Source organism: Pristiophorus japonicus, chromosome 17 (genome assembly GCF_044704955.1).
Source record: "Pristiophorus japonicus isolate sPriJap1 chromosome 17, sPriJap1.hap1, whole genome shotgun sequence".
Taxonomy (NCBI): domain Eukaryota; kingdom Metazoa; phylum Chordata; class Chondrichthyes; family Pristiophoridae; genus Pristiophorus; species Pristiophorus japonicus.
Window position 1 is genome coordinate 48843843 of NC_091993.1, and position 13010 is coordinate 48856852.

A 13010-nucleotide genomic window follows, 5' to 3' on the forward strand; every position below is an offset into this window, starting at 1 on the left:
CCGGATACACTCGATGAACTCTTCCTCAAGGCTACCCTGGCCAATTTGATTTGTCCAATCAATATGAAGATTAAAATCGCCCATGATTATTGCCGTACCTTTATTACAAGCCTCCATTATTTCTTGATTCATGCTTCGTCCAACAGTGTAGCGACTGTTCGGGGGCCTATAGACCACGCCCACCAGCGACTTCTTCCCCTTATTATTTCTTATCTCCACCCAAACTGATTCGACATCTTGATCTTCTGAGCCAATATCATTTCTCACTACCTCACTGATCTCATCCTTTATTAACTGAGCAACTCATCTCCTTTTCCTTTCTGTCTGTCCTTCCGAATTGTCAAATAGCCCTGAATATCCAGTTCTCAGCCTTGGTCACCTTGCAATCTCGTCTCTGTAATGGCTATCAGATCATACTCATTTGTATCTATTTGTACCGTTGACTTATCTATTTTGTTACGAATGCTACATGCATTCACATAAAGAGCTTTAAATTTTTAAAAAAATCATTTTTCCCTGCTTTGACTCCACTTTCTGATTCACCGTGATGTTTAAACATTCTGTTCCTTCCTGGCCGCTCTGGTTTTCATTTCCCCCAGTGCTACCGTGCTCTATTGCCTTCTCCTTGCTCTTTGACTTTTAAAATTCCGCTCATCGGATCCCTCCCCCCCCCCCACTATTTAGTTTAAAGCCCTCTCTACAGCCCGAGTTATTCGATTCACCAGGACCCTAGTCCCAGCCTGGTTCAAGTGGAGCCCGTCCCGATGGAACAGCTCCCTCTTACCCCAGTACTGGTGCCAGTGCCCCATGAATCGAAACACATTCCTCCCACACCGGTCTTTGAGCCACGTGTTTAACTCTCTGATCTTATTTACCCGAGGCTAATGTGCTCATGGCTCAGGTAGTAATCCAGAGATTATTACCTTTGTGGTTCTGCTTTTTAATTTAGTCCCGAGCTGCTCATCCTCCCTCAGCAGAACCTCTTTCTTTGTCCTACCGATGTTGTTGGTACCCACATGGACAACAACAAATGAATCTTCCCCCTCCCACTCCAAGTTCCTCTCCAGCCCTGAGGAGATGACCTTAACCCTGGCACCGGGCAGGCAACACAGCCTTCGGGACTCACGCTCTCGGCTGCAGAGAACAGTATCTATCCCCCTAATGATCCTGTCCCCTACCACTATCACATTTCTTTGTACTCACCCCATGAATGGCCCCCTGTACCACGGTGCTATGGTCAGTTTGACCATCCTCTCTGCAGTCCCTGCCCTCGTCCACAAAGGGAACAAGAGCCTCGAACCTGTTGGACAAGAGCAAGGGCTGAAGCTCCTCCATCACTACCTCCTGGGTCCCCATACCTTCCTCACTCGTAGTTACACCCTCCTGTCCCTGACCACGGACCAAATTAGAATTATTTAACCCAAGGGGTGTGACTGCCTCCTGGAACACAGCGTCCAGTAATTCTCCCCTCCCTGATGTGTCGCAGTGTCTGCAGCTCGGATTCCAGCTCATCAACACGGAGCCGAAGTTCCTGGAGCTGCAGACACTTACTGCAGACGTGGTCGCCGTGGGTCACACTGCTGCCCACCAGCTCCCACTTGCTCCAGCAGCAACACATCGCCTGACCTGCCATCTCTTATCTATTTTATTTAATTAATTAGGTTTTTAAGTTTAGTTAAGTCAAGACTAGACAAACAACAGCCTGGCATTGTCACAGAGTCATACCTTTCAGCCAATGTCCCAGACTCCTCCATCACCATCTCTGGGTATGTCCTGTCCCACCGTCAGGACAGACCCACCAGAGGTGGTGGTACAGTGGTATACAGTCGGGAGGGAGTGACCCTGGGAGTCCTCAACATTGACTCCGGACACCGTGAAATCTCATGGCTTCAGGTCAAGCATGGTCAAGAAAACCTCCTGCTGATTACCACCTACCGCCCTCCCTCAGCACTGAGAGTAGCAAGGGCACAGAATGTTCTCTGGGTGGAGGACTTCAATCACCAAGAGTGGCTCGGTAGCACCACTACTGACCGAGCTGGCCAAGTCCTGAAGGACAAAGCTGCCAGACTGGGCCTGCAGCAGGTGGTGAGAGAACCAACACGAGGGAAAAACCTAATTGACCTCGTCCTCACCAATCTACCTGTCGCGGATGCATCTGTCCATGATAGTATTGTAACAGTGATCACCGCACAGTCATTGTGGAGACAAAGTCCTGTCTTCACACTGAGGACACCCTCCATCGTGTTGTGTGGCACTACCACCGTGCTAAATGGGATAGATTCGGAACAGATCTTGCAGCTCAAAACTGGGCATCCATGAGGCATTGTGGGCCAGCAGCAGCAGAATTGTACTCCACCACAATCTGTAACCTCATGGCCCGGCATATCCCTCACTCTACCATTACTATCAAGCCAGGGGACCAACCCTAGTTCAATAAGGAGTGTGGAAGAGCATGCCAGGAGCAGCACCAGGTGTACCTAAAAATGAGGTGCCAACCTGGGGAAGCTGCAACACAGGACTACATGCATGCTAAACAGTGGAAGCAGCATGGTATAGACAAGGCTAAGCGATCCCAAAATCAATGGATCAGGTCAAAGCTCTGCAGTCCTGCCACATCCAGTCATGAACAACTGCCACATCCAGTTGCGGACAATTAAACAATTAACGGGAGGAGGAGGCTCCATGAATATTCCCATCCTCAATGATGGCGGAGCCCAGCACGTGACAAGGCTGAAGCGTTTACAACCATCTTCAGCCAGAAGTGCCGAATGGATGACCCATATCGGCCTCCTCCTGAGACCCACCATCACAGAAGCCAGTCTTCAGCCAAGTCGATTCACTCCACGTGATATCAAGCAGCAGCTGAGTGCACTGGATACAGCAAAGGCTATGGGCCCCGACAACATCCTGGCTGTCGTGCTGAAGACTTGTGCTCCAGAACTAGCCGCGCCTCTAGCCAAGCTGTTCCAGTACAGCTACAACACTGGCATCTATCCGACAATGTGGTAAACTGCCCAGGTATGTCCTGTCCACAAAAAGCAGGACAAATCCAATCCGGCCAATTACCGCCCCATCAGTCTGCTCTCAATCATCAGCAAAGTGATGGAAAGTGTCGTCGACAGTGCTATCAAGCGGCACTGACTCACCAATAACCTGCTCACCGATGCCCAATTTGGGTTCTGCCAGGACCACTTGGCTCCAGACCTCATTACAGCCTTGGTCCAAATATGGACAAAAGAGCTGAATTCCAGAGGTGAGGTGAGAGTGACTGCCCTCAACATCAAGGCAGCATTTGACCGAGTGTGACATCAAGGAGTCCGAGTAAAACTGGTCAATGGGAATCAAAGAGAAAACTCTCCACTGGCTGGAGTCATACCCAGCACAAAGGAAGATGGTTGTGGTGGTTGGAGGTCAATCAGCTCAGCCCCAGGACATCGCTGCAGGAGTTCCTCAGGGCAGTGTCCTCGGCCCAACCATCTTCAGCTGCTTCATTAATGACCCTCCCTCCATCATAAGGTCAGAAGTAGGGATGTTCGTTGATGACTGCACAGTGTTCAGTGCCATTCACAACTCCTCAGATAATGAAGCAGTCCTGGACAATAGGCAGGCTCGGGCTGATGTGGCATTGCAAGGCTCTGTCCCCATTACAGGGCCCCAACCCCATTACAGAGCCCCATCCCCATTACAGGGCTCTGTCCCCATTACAGGGCCCCGTCCCCATTAGAAGGCTCCGTCGACCAGCTGACTGGATGATGCCACGTGTGATCAATGACAGGATGACTTCACTTACAAGTTTTCAAGTGACTTGTTATCATTTGTTTTTAGCAAAACAAGAACAGTTTACGTTTGAATGAAAGCATTGCCCCTCTGACAACGTTTTATAAAATAAATAATCACATTTCACATCCACCTCCCCCAGAATAACCGAAGCGAACAAATAAATTATTCAAATGCAAATTCTTTTCTTTATTTCTAGAAATGTTGCAACATTTCTGGGAATTTGCTGGAAGCCCTTCCAAATACTCTGTGTGTCTTCTGGAAAAATTATCTTAAAGAAGCAAATTTTTCTGACAATTTGCTGAAGGAAGTGCCGGCAAACATCTTTGAGCTTCAGGTATGTCCGCCGTTGGGGAATGGTTACCTCCCACAGAATTATTGTGTGCAATCAACTGACCGCTGGAACACCATCCATCGGGGCTCTCCCGATCGCTCCTGCACTTACATGTCTATCCTGTGATCTTGATGAGTTGGGTGAAGGTATAGAATGCCGTGTATAAAGTCCGCAGACAACACTGAGTTAGGAGGCACTGTAAGTTGTGAGCAGGAAGTTACAGAGTGAGCAAGCGTTGCTTCAGCTGCACAAAGCACTGGTCTGACCCCAACTCGAGTCACTGCCTTCAGTCCTGGGCCCCGTCCTCAGCAAGGGTCGTCATCATAGGCAGTCCCTCGCAATCGAGGAAGCCTTGCTTCCACTCTAAAAGTGAGTTCTCAGGTGACTGAACAGTCCAATACGGGAATTACAGTCTCTATCACAGGTGGGACAGATAGTCGTTGAGGGAAGGGGTGGGTGGGACAGGTTTGCCGCACGCTCCTTCCGCTGCCTGCGCTTGATTTCTGCATGCTCTCAGCGACGAGACTCAAGGAGCTCAACGCCCTCCCGGATGCACTTCCTCCACTTAGGGCGGTCTTTGGCCAGGGACTCACAGGTGTTGGTGGGGATGCTGCACTTTGACAAGGAGGCTTTGAGGGTGTCCTTGAAATGTTTCCTTAAAGTGGGTGCAGTGCAGATACACCAGAACGATACCGGTGCTTAGAGAGTTAACTTATAAGGACAGATTGCATAAACGTAAAATTAGAGCTAGGCCATTTAGGAGGGAAATCAAGAAGAACTTCTCCGTACAAAGGGGAGTGGAACTCTCTCCCCCTCAAAAGGCTGTGGATGCTGGGGCTCATTGGAGCTTTCTGCACTGAGATCGATGGATTTGTGTTCGGTAAGAGTATCAAGGGATGTGGAGCAAATGTGGGTAAATGGAGTTTAGGTACAGATCGCCCATGATCTCGCTCAATGGCAGAGCAGGTCCAAGGGGCTGAACGTCCTCCTCCCATTCCTCCAAGGTTCTAAGAGCCGATTGTGAGATCCCCAAGGAAAGTGGGTATATATCACATACTTCCTTATACGTGTGGCATTCTAACCCTTCCCTCTTATGTTACTTTCATCATGCTATTTCTGACAATCTTAAACTCACCAATTTATTACACTTGTGTCTGATGGAGTTCTCCGAGCAGAACAGTAGATGGCGCTCTGACACTGCTCCACTCTCGCTCTGTTTCTGTATCGCTGTCCCATTGCCCACACTGTACACACATCACCCTCACTGTACACAAATCACCCTCGCCCGCACTGTGTACACACATCACCCTCACCCTCACTGTGTACACACACCATCCACACTGTGTACACACATCACCCTCACCCTCACTGTGTACACACATCACCCTCACCCTCACTGTGTACACACAACACCCACACTATGCACACATCACCCGTACAGTGTACACACATCACCCTCACTGTTTACACACATCGCCTACACTGTGTACACACATCCCCCTCACCCTCACTGTACACACATCACCCATACTGTGTACACACATCACCCGCACCCTCAATCCCCTCCACCCTCACTCCCTCCCCCTCACTCCCTCCCCCTCACTCCCTCCCCCTTCCCCTCGCTCCCTCCCCCCTCGCTCCCCTCCATCCTCACTCCCCTCCACCCTCACTCCCCTCCACACATCAGCTCCGGCCCCTTGGCCCCAGTCTCGCTGCCTGGGGTCTCAGCGCATCGCTCCGACATTGCGTGCAGTGTTGCTGTTTGGGATTGGTGCATGTTTTGGTGTTGACCTGTGCTGTGATCTTGTCTCAGGCCCTGAACTCGCTGAAGTTGTGCGGAAATCAGTTGCAGTCGCTGCCGCCAGTGGAGAGATGGCAATGCTCCAGTCTAAAATCACTCGATCTCTCTCGCAATCAGCTCGGGAAGTAAGTGCTGCTCGTCCTCATCTGCAAAATGAAAGAGTTTTTTTCCCCTTATGTTTATGTAGCTGGGTTTGGCCTCACATTACGCACGGTGGAGCAGAAATTCCTGGAGCCTGGGCCTGCTGGGAGTGGGTGAGGATGGGATCTCTCATTGCCAACCGTGTAAGACATCAGCCACAATTGTCCCAGTCCCGAGCGGCGAGTTTGGGGGCGAGTTAGGCGTAAGAGAATCATTGAAATTGCCCATGCATCGCGAACCAGCCGACATCCTGTGAGTTCCGCGTTTAACTCGGCCGCGTTTCCCAGCGTGCCCTGGGCTCGCTCACACAGGCGGGAGACCCTTGCCCAACCACGTTGTAATGTCTGTAAGCTTGTAGTGTTTGTAGCTCCACACTGTGGATGTGGACGTATTGTGTACTGCAAGTGCAGAGTTAATAATAAACAGAACCAGGCAGATTCTGGAGGCTTCCGAGAGAGCTGCCTGCCATGTTAGGAGCTGTGTGTGCTCTGTGAAGATATTACATTTGGCAGCGAGATGGGATTTTTCGGATGATTTAAAACTTAAATTTTGTTGGGGAAGGATTCAACCAGCCGACAGAGAGACTTTGGAAGTTTCTGTCTTTGGAAAAAGCTACAAAAATCCGAGGTAAAATATAGCACACGGTGTGAACAGCTAGAGATTAAAATGGCAGGTGTAATCGGACATTTGGCGGAATATAGACACGACCGGGAACGTTTTAAAGAATATGTAGATCGGCTAGTATTTCACTGCAAATAACATAATCGAAGTTCCAGACAATGCAGTCCAGAACCGTGGCTGTGTTGAAACGTAAGAAAGCGATCTTCTTATCGAGGCAGGTCCGGCATTGTACGAAACCCTTGTAAATCTGCTTGTGCCTGACGAGCCAAAGGACACAATGCTTAAAGAGACTTTAACGAAGCTGGAGCAGCATGATAACCCCACACTGTTAGAAATTGCTGAAAGCTATCGTTTTGGGATTCAGAATCAAAAGACTGATATAAGTATCAGTGATTACATCGTAGCATTAAAAAAGCTATCGATGCACTGTAATTTTGGAAACTTTCAAAACAGAGCATTATGGGATCGTTTTGTTTGTGGGGTGAAAAATGATGCGATCAGAAGGAAGTTATTGACGACAGATGACTTGTCTTTTGAGATTGCTTGTCAGACAGTGAGGTCGATGGGCATGGCCGAACAATATTCCCGAGAATTAAATAATAATTACGTTCGTCAGTCAACCGATGTAAATCACCTGCAGGTTCAAAGTATATATTGCGACAAATTGCGTGATTTTCAACTGCAGAAATCTAAGATAGAGCTGCGAGACGACTCGGGAGAGAAAATTCCTGTGGTAGATCGTATCACTGTACCAGTGAAATATAAAGATCAATTTCAGAACTTGCCTCGAATATTAGTAAAAGGAGACAAGTCTGCCTTACTTGGAAGAAATTGATTGAGCTCACTGAAGCTGGATTGGAGTAAGATTTTCTGTGTGGAAGTGAGATTTTCATCAAGAAGTATCCGAAGGTGTTCTGCGAAATGGGCAGTCCGATCCAAGGCTTCAAGGCGAGTGTCAGGGTACAGAAGGACACTAGATCGGCTTACTACAAGCCACATTCCGTACCATATGCACTCAAGGAGAAAGTTGAGAAAGAAATCAAAAGACTAGAGACTGAGAACATTATTTGTAAGATAGATCGATGTAATTGGGCTACACCCATTGTTGTTGTACCTAAGTCCGATGGTAAGGTAAGATTGTGTGGTGATTATAAAGTAACCGTAAACCAGGTTCTAGAGGGCAATCTCCCCAATACATTGATAATATATAGAAGATTTGTTCACAACAATGACAGGTGGTCAGATCTTCTCAAAACTGGATCTTACAAATGCCTACTTACAGTTTGAACTAGATGAGGAGTCCAAGTCATGTTTGACTATAAGTACTCATCTAGACCTATATCAATTTAATAGGCTACCGTTTGGAGTGTCTTCCGCCCCTGCCATATTCCAAGGGGTGATGAACCAGATTTTGCAAGGTATTGAAGGGGTAGTATGTTATTTGGATGACATACTAATTTCAGCACCAAATAGGCAAATTCATAATAACATATTGAATGAAGTCCTCAAACGGCTAGAGAAGTACAGAGTACGAGTGTCTGCTCATAAGTGTGAGTTATTTAAAAACTCAGTGGAGTACTTAGGGTACAGAGTAGACAAAGATGGTTTACATGCAACCAGGGGAAAATTGGATGCAATTAGAAATGCACCCACTCCCAGGAATGTCACTGAACTTCGTTCATTCTTGGGTCTTTTGAACTATTATGGCAAGTTCCTATCAAATTTGGCTACAGTATTACACCCACTGAATGAACTTTTGAAAAAACAGGTCCATTGGAAGTGGTCAAAAGAATGCGATACAGCATTCAAGGAGTGTAAGTGCAAATTGGTAGAGAGCACCACGTTCGTTCACTATGACATATCTGAGAAGATTAAGCTAGCATGTGATGCCTCTCTGTATGGACTTGGAACAGTGATCTCTCATGTATCATGTAGTGGGGAGGAGAGACCAATTGCTTTTGCTTCACACAATCTCAGTGCCAGTGAGAGTAATTATGCGCAAATTGAAAGGGAAGCTTTGGCATTAATTTTTGGGATCAAGAAGTTTCACAAATACTTGTATGGTCGTAAGTTTACCATCGTTACGGACCATAAGCCCCTAACAGCAATCCTCCATCCAAAGTCCCCAGTTCCAACATTAGCTGCAGCCCGAATGCAGAGATGGGCTTTGATTTTGTCAGCATATACATATCATATTGAATATAGACACTCAGCTGATCACAGTAATGCTGATGCAATGTCTAGATTGCCTTCCCCATCACAAGTTACACTCGATAGGGAAGAAGTGTTTTATTTTTCATACATTGATGAACTGCCAGTCACAGCTGAAGAGATTGGTAGAGCAACCAAGCGTGACCCAGTGATGTCAAAGGTGTATGAGTATATTGCAAATGGATGGCCAAACCAGATGGCAGACAAAGATACACATCCATTCTTCATTCGAAGGAATGAATTATCAGTCGATAAAGATTGTATCATGTGAGGTGCAAGAGTGGTTATACCAAATAAATTCAGGTCCAAATTATTAGGAGATCTCCATGACCAGCACCTGGGAATGTGCTGGACCAAGAATTTTGCACGCAGTTATTTATGGTGGCCAGGTCTTGATAAAGATATAGAGTACATCGTGGGTCAGTGTACGACATGTCAATCAGTAAGCAAGCAACCACCACCAGTACCGTTACAGCCATGGAAATGGCCTCCCAGGGTGTGGCAAAGGCTACATATTGATTTTGCTGAGTTAGAAGGACAACAATTGTTCACTGTGATTGATAGCCATTTGAAGTGGGTTGAGGTGTTTCCAATGTAGAAAATAACAACAAGTAAAACATTGGACATTTTGAGAAAATTATTTTCTTCATTTGGCCTCCCTGAAGAGAATGTTTCGGATAATGGACCACAATTTCGTTCAGAAGAATTTGCACAATTCATGAGCAAAAATGGTGTGAAACATACCAAGGTTCCACCATACCATCCTGCTTCAAATGGTGCAGCAGAGCGCAATATACAAATTGTAAAACGTGTCCTCATAAAACAAATGTTAAATCCAAATCCAAGGAAATGACAGTTGTCATTGGATCACAAATTGGCTAATTTTTTGATTACATATCGAAATACTCCTCATACAACTACTGGTAGAACACCAGCAGAGTTGTTTCTCAAACGACAGCCATGAACCAGATTCTTGTTGTTAAAGCCAAATTTGGCACAGTCCATAGAAGAGACACAATTAAGACAGAAAGAGAATCATGATAGAGGTAGAGTAAAAGAGAGAAGTGTGAAATTAAACCAGAAGGTGAGAGTGAAGAACCATCACCATAAATGGTTAAAGTGGTTACCAGGAAGAGTGGTGAAGATATGTGATCTTTGCACATATTTGACAAAGATGTTTGATAATGGACAGGCTAGGTTTGTTCATAGTGATCATATTTTACCTACAGACATGGAAGGAGTTGAAGGTGGGAATGATTCAATTATTTCTGACTCATCAGATAGTTTTGATATACCAGTAGCAAATCCTAAATCCAATGTACTGGAAACAAATCCAGGAGACAATCACAATGAAAGTCTGAGTCCGAGTCAGGAAAACAAACAGCCTGAAGTTAGAGTGAATTCAAATGAAAATCAAGGAAATTCCGTGGAGGAAAACATTTCTCAGGATGAGCCTCGAATGAGTTTAGATTCGGCACCACGTTTGGAAGGTTCTGTTCGAGAGCGAAGATATCCTCTTTGAAAGAAAACAAGTGGTAAAGTTAAATTTGTAAATATGGAAAAAAAACAAGTTTATATCCTGTGTTATGTATAAACATGAAAGTTATGTATGAGGTAAGTTATAATAACTTCTTCATTAAGGAGGGAGAAGTGTAATGTCTGTAAGCTTGTAGTGTTTGTAGCTCCACACTGTGGATGTGGACGTATTGTGTACTGCAAGTGCAGGGTTAATAGTAAACAGAACCAGGGAGGTTCCGGAGGCTTCTGAGAGAGCTGCCTGCCATGTTAGGAGCTGTGTGTGCTGTGCTCTGTGAAGATATTACAAATGTCACTGCTTGTTGACACACCCTCAACAGGCATTTTAACACACCTTTTGGCGGTAAGATGTTGCGCACGGGATTCACAGGAGAGGCGGAGGCTCAGGGCCATTGTGTGAGTCCGACACAAATACTCCAACATTACACCTGACTACTTGGCTAATGGAAAGGCTCCATTTTTTGCAGAGGTTTAGCTGTCAGCCGGTTATTTCTGCAACCACGGAAGCCTCTCTCACCATATTGCTGGTCACTCTCACACCATTGGAGGAGTGGCTCTCTGATCTCCACATTACCCGTCATCTACAACATCAGCATTGGTGCTGCTTATACTGTCTCACCTTGGAGCTCAGAATCTGACCATAATCAGCCCCAACACCAGCAGCACCAGGCACAGCAGCAGCATCAACAACACCACCAACCTTCTCCGCAATCGCCTGATGCTGCACAGGACAGAGAGCATCAGCACAGGGCTGCACCACACCGGAGGCGATAGCCCCAACACAGGGTGTACAGGCAGAGAAGGAGCTTCCTGAACATGACTAAGCAGCAGTGCTAAAGGAGGCTCAGGCTATCACCACAGGTCGTCGCCAACATTTGCAGATTGCTGGAGCACGATCTGCAGCCCAGAGGAACGGGCGGACAGGCCTTGCCAGTGGTTGTCAAAGTCACCATCGCCCGCAACATCTTCGCCTCGGGCTCCTTCCAGGGATCTGCAGCTGACATATACAGCATCCCACAGTCAGCCGCCCACAGATGTATCACACAGATCACCGATGCTCTGTTTGACAAGTCAGCCAATTACATCAAATGGCCACTGATGACCCCAGTGTTACTGAGTGGGCGCTGGCCTTTGCCGCTCTGACCGGCTTCCCATGGGTGCAGGGCGTCATCGACTGCTTACATGGCCATCAGGGCACCCCACCATCACCCAGTGTGTTTGTGAGCCGCAAGGGCTTCCACCCCTCAATGTGCAGCTGGTCTGCGACCATAGTAAGATCATCGTGCATGTGTGCACCAAATTCCCTGGCAGCTGCCAGGACTCTTTCGTCCTGTGCCAGTCCACCCTCCCTCAGCTCTTCACGTGGCCAAACAGACTTTCCAGCTGGCTGCTTGGAGACAAGGGCTAACCACTGAAGACGTGGCTGATGACACCCTTGGGAAGACCAAGTACTGAGGCCCAGGAGAGATATCATGAAAGCCACATTTCCACCAGATGTGTCATAGAACAGACAATAGGCATGCACTTCAGATGCCTGGACAGATCTGGAGGAGTGCTTCAGTCCGCACGAGCCAGAGTCTCCAGAATCGTTGCCGTACGCTGTGTACTGCACAACATCGCGCACCAGCGAGGGTTAGCGTTGCATGAGGAGCAGCGGCGCACAGTGCTGTGCGGGAGGCCCGGGATGGCCTCATCATTTGCCAATTTACTTAACTGCTCCAATGCACCCATATACCCCCCTCCCCCGCCCCCCCCGCAAACATCATCATCACAGGCGGTCCCTCGTATCGAGGATGACTTGCTCCCACGCCAAAAAAGGATGAGTTCACAGGTGTTTCAATGAAGGACCTAATATTCCAAGCCCCGAACTACATGTTGAAGGGTGGAAGATGCCTGTGCGTGCATTTTTTTAATGTGTGGTGACCGTTGCACACCAGCCACCACACGGGCTAGACAGAGCTAGGTCTTGGTCCAGTGGCAAGTGTTAACCAATCCTTGCCGCAAACAACACGACAAAGCAGCCCTATGATGACCAAGCCACTCCTCTCAGCTAAACCCCCATAGCTCGAGGTTAACCAATGTCTCACCATTCTCTTGAAGTCACAAGGCCACTTCCCAGGGAGCAGGCAAAAATGGACAAGACCGGAATGTGTTGCGAAGAATTGGATTTATTTGTGTCATAAATATAACTGAAACTTATCTCTAACATTTTGTCAAATGCCCTTCTGCATCTAGGAGTGTGTTTTTTTTCTTTTCCTTGTGCCTCTACAAGGTGCTACCCCTGTGGTTACAGCAGAGGTAGAGGCAGCCTGCTCACTTCCCTGCTGCCACTGCAGAGGCACTTTTGGCGGACAGCCTCTGGGTTTTGGAGCTTGTGAGGGCCCCGCCAAAGTCTGCTCCTCCTGTGACTGTGCAGGGGCAGGCTCGGCCATCGCTGTCCGAGGGGGCATCTGGGGCTCTGACTGAGGGGGAGGCAACGGGGGGAAGTGGGATCGCTTTGAGAGGAGCCCCTACTACCATGTCCCCTCTCATTATCATCCCTCTCCTGGGCCACCCACACTTCCCAGCTACCAGGGAGCTGGAGAGCCC

General features: G+C 47.7%; 1 protein-coding gene across 1 annotated transcript in view; it reads left to right on the top strand.

Annotated features, from left to right (window-relative positions):
• Positions 1–13010, top strand: part of lrrk1 (leucine-rich repeat kinase 1) — a 347784-nt gene that overhangs the window by 179520 nt on the left and 155254 nt on the right. The window contains exons 10-11 of the mRNA XM_070858707.1: positions 3977–4114; positions 5925–6037. Coding sequence (XP_070714808.1) covers positions 3977–4114; positions 5925–6037 — 251 coding nt within the window. The remainder of the gene's footprint in view (positions 1–3976; positions 4115–5924; positions 6038–13010) is intronic.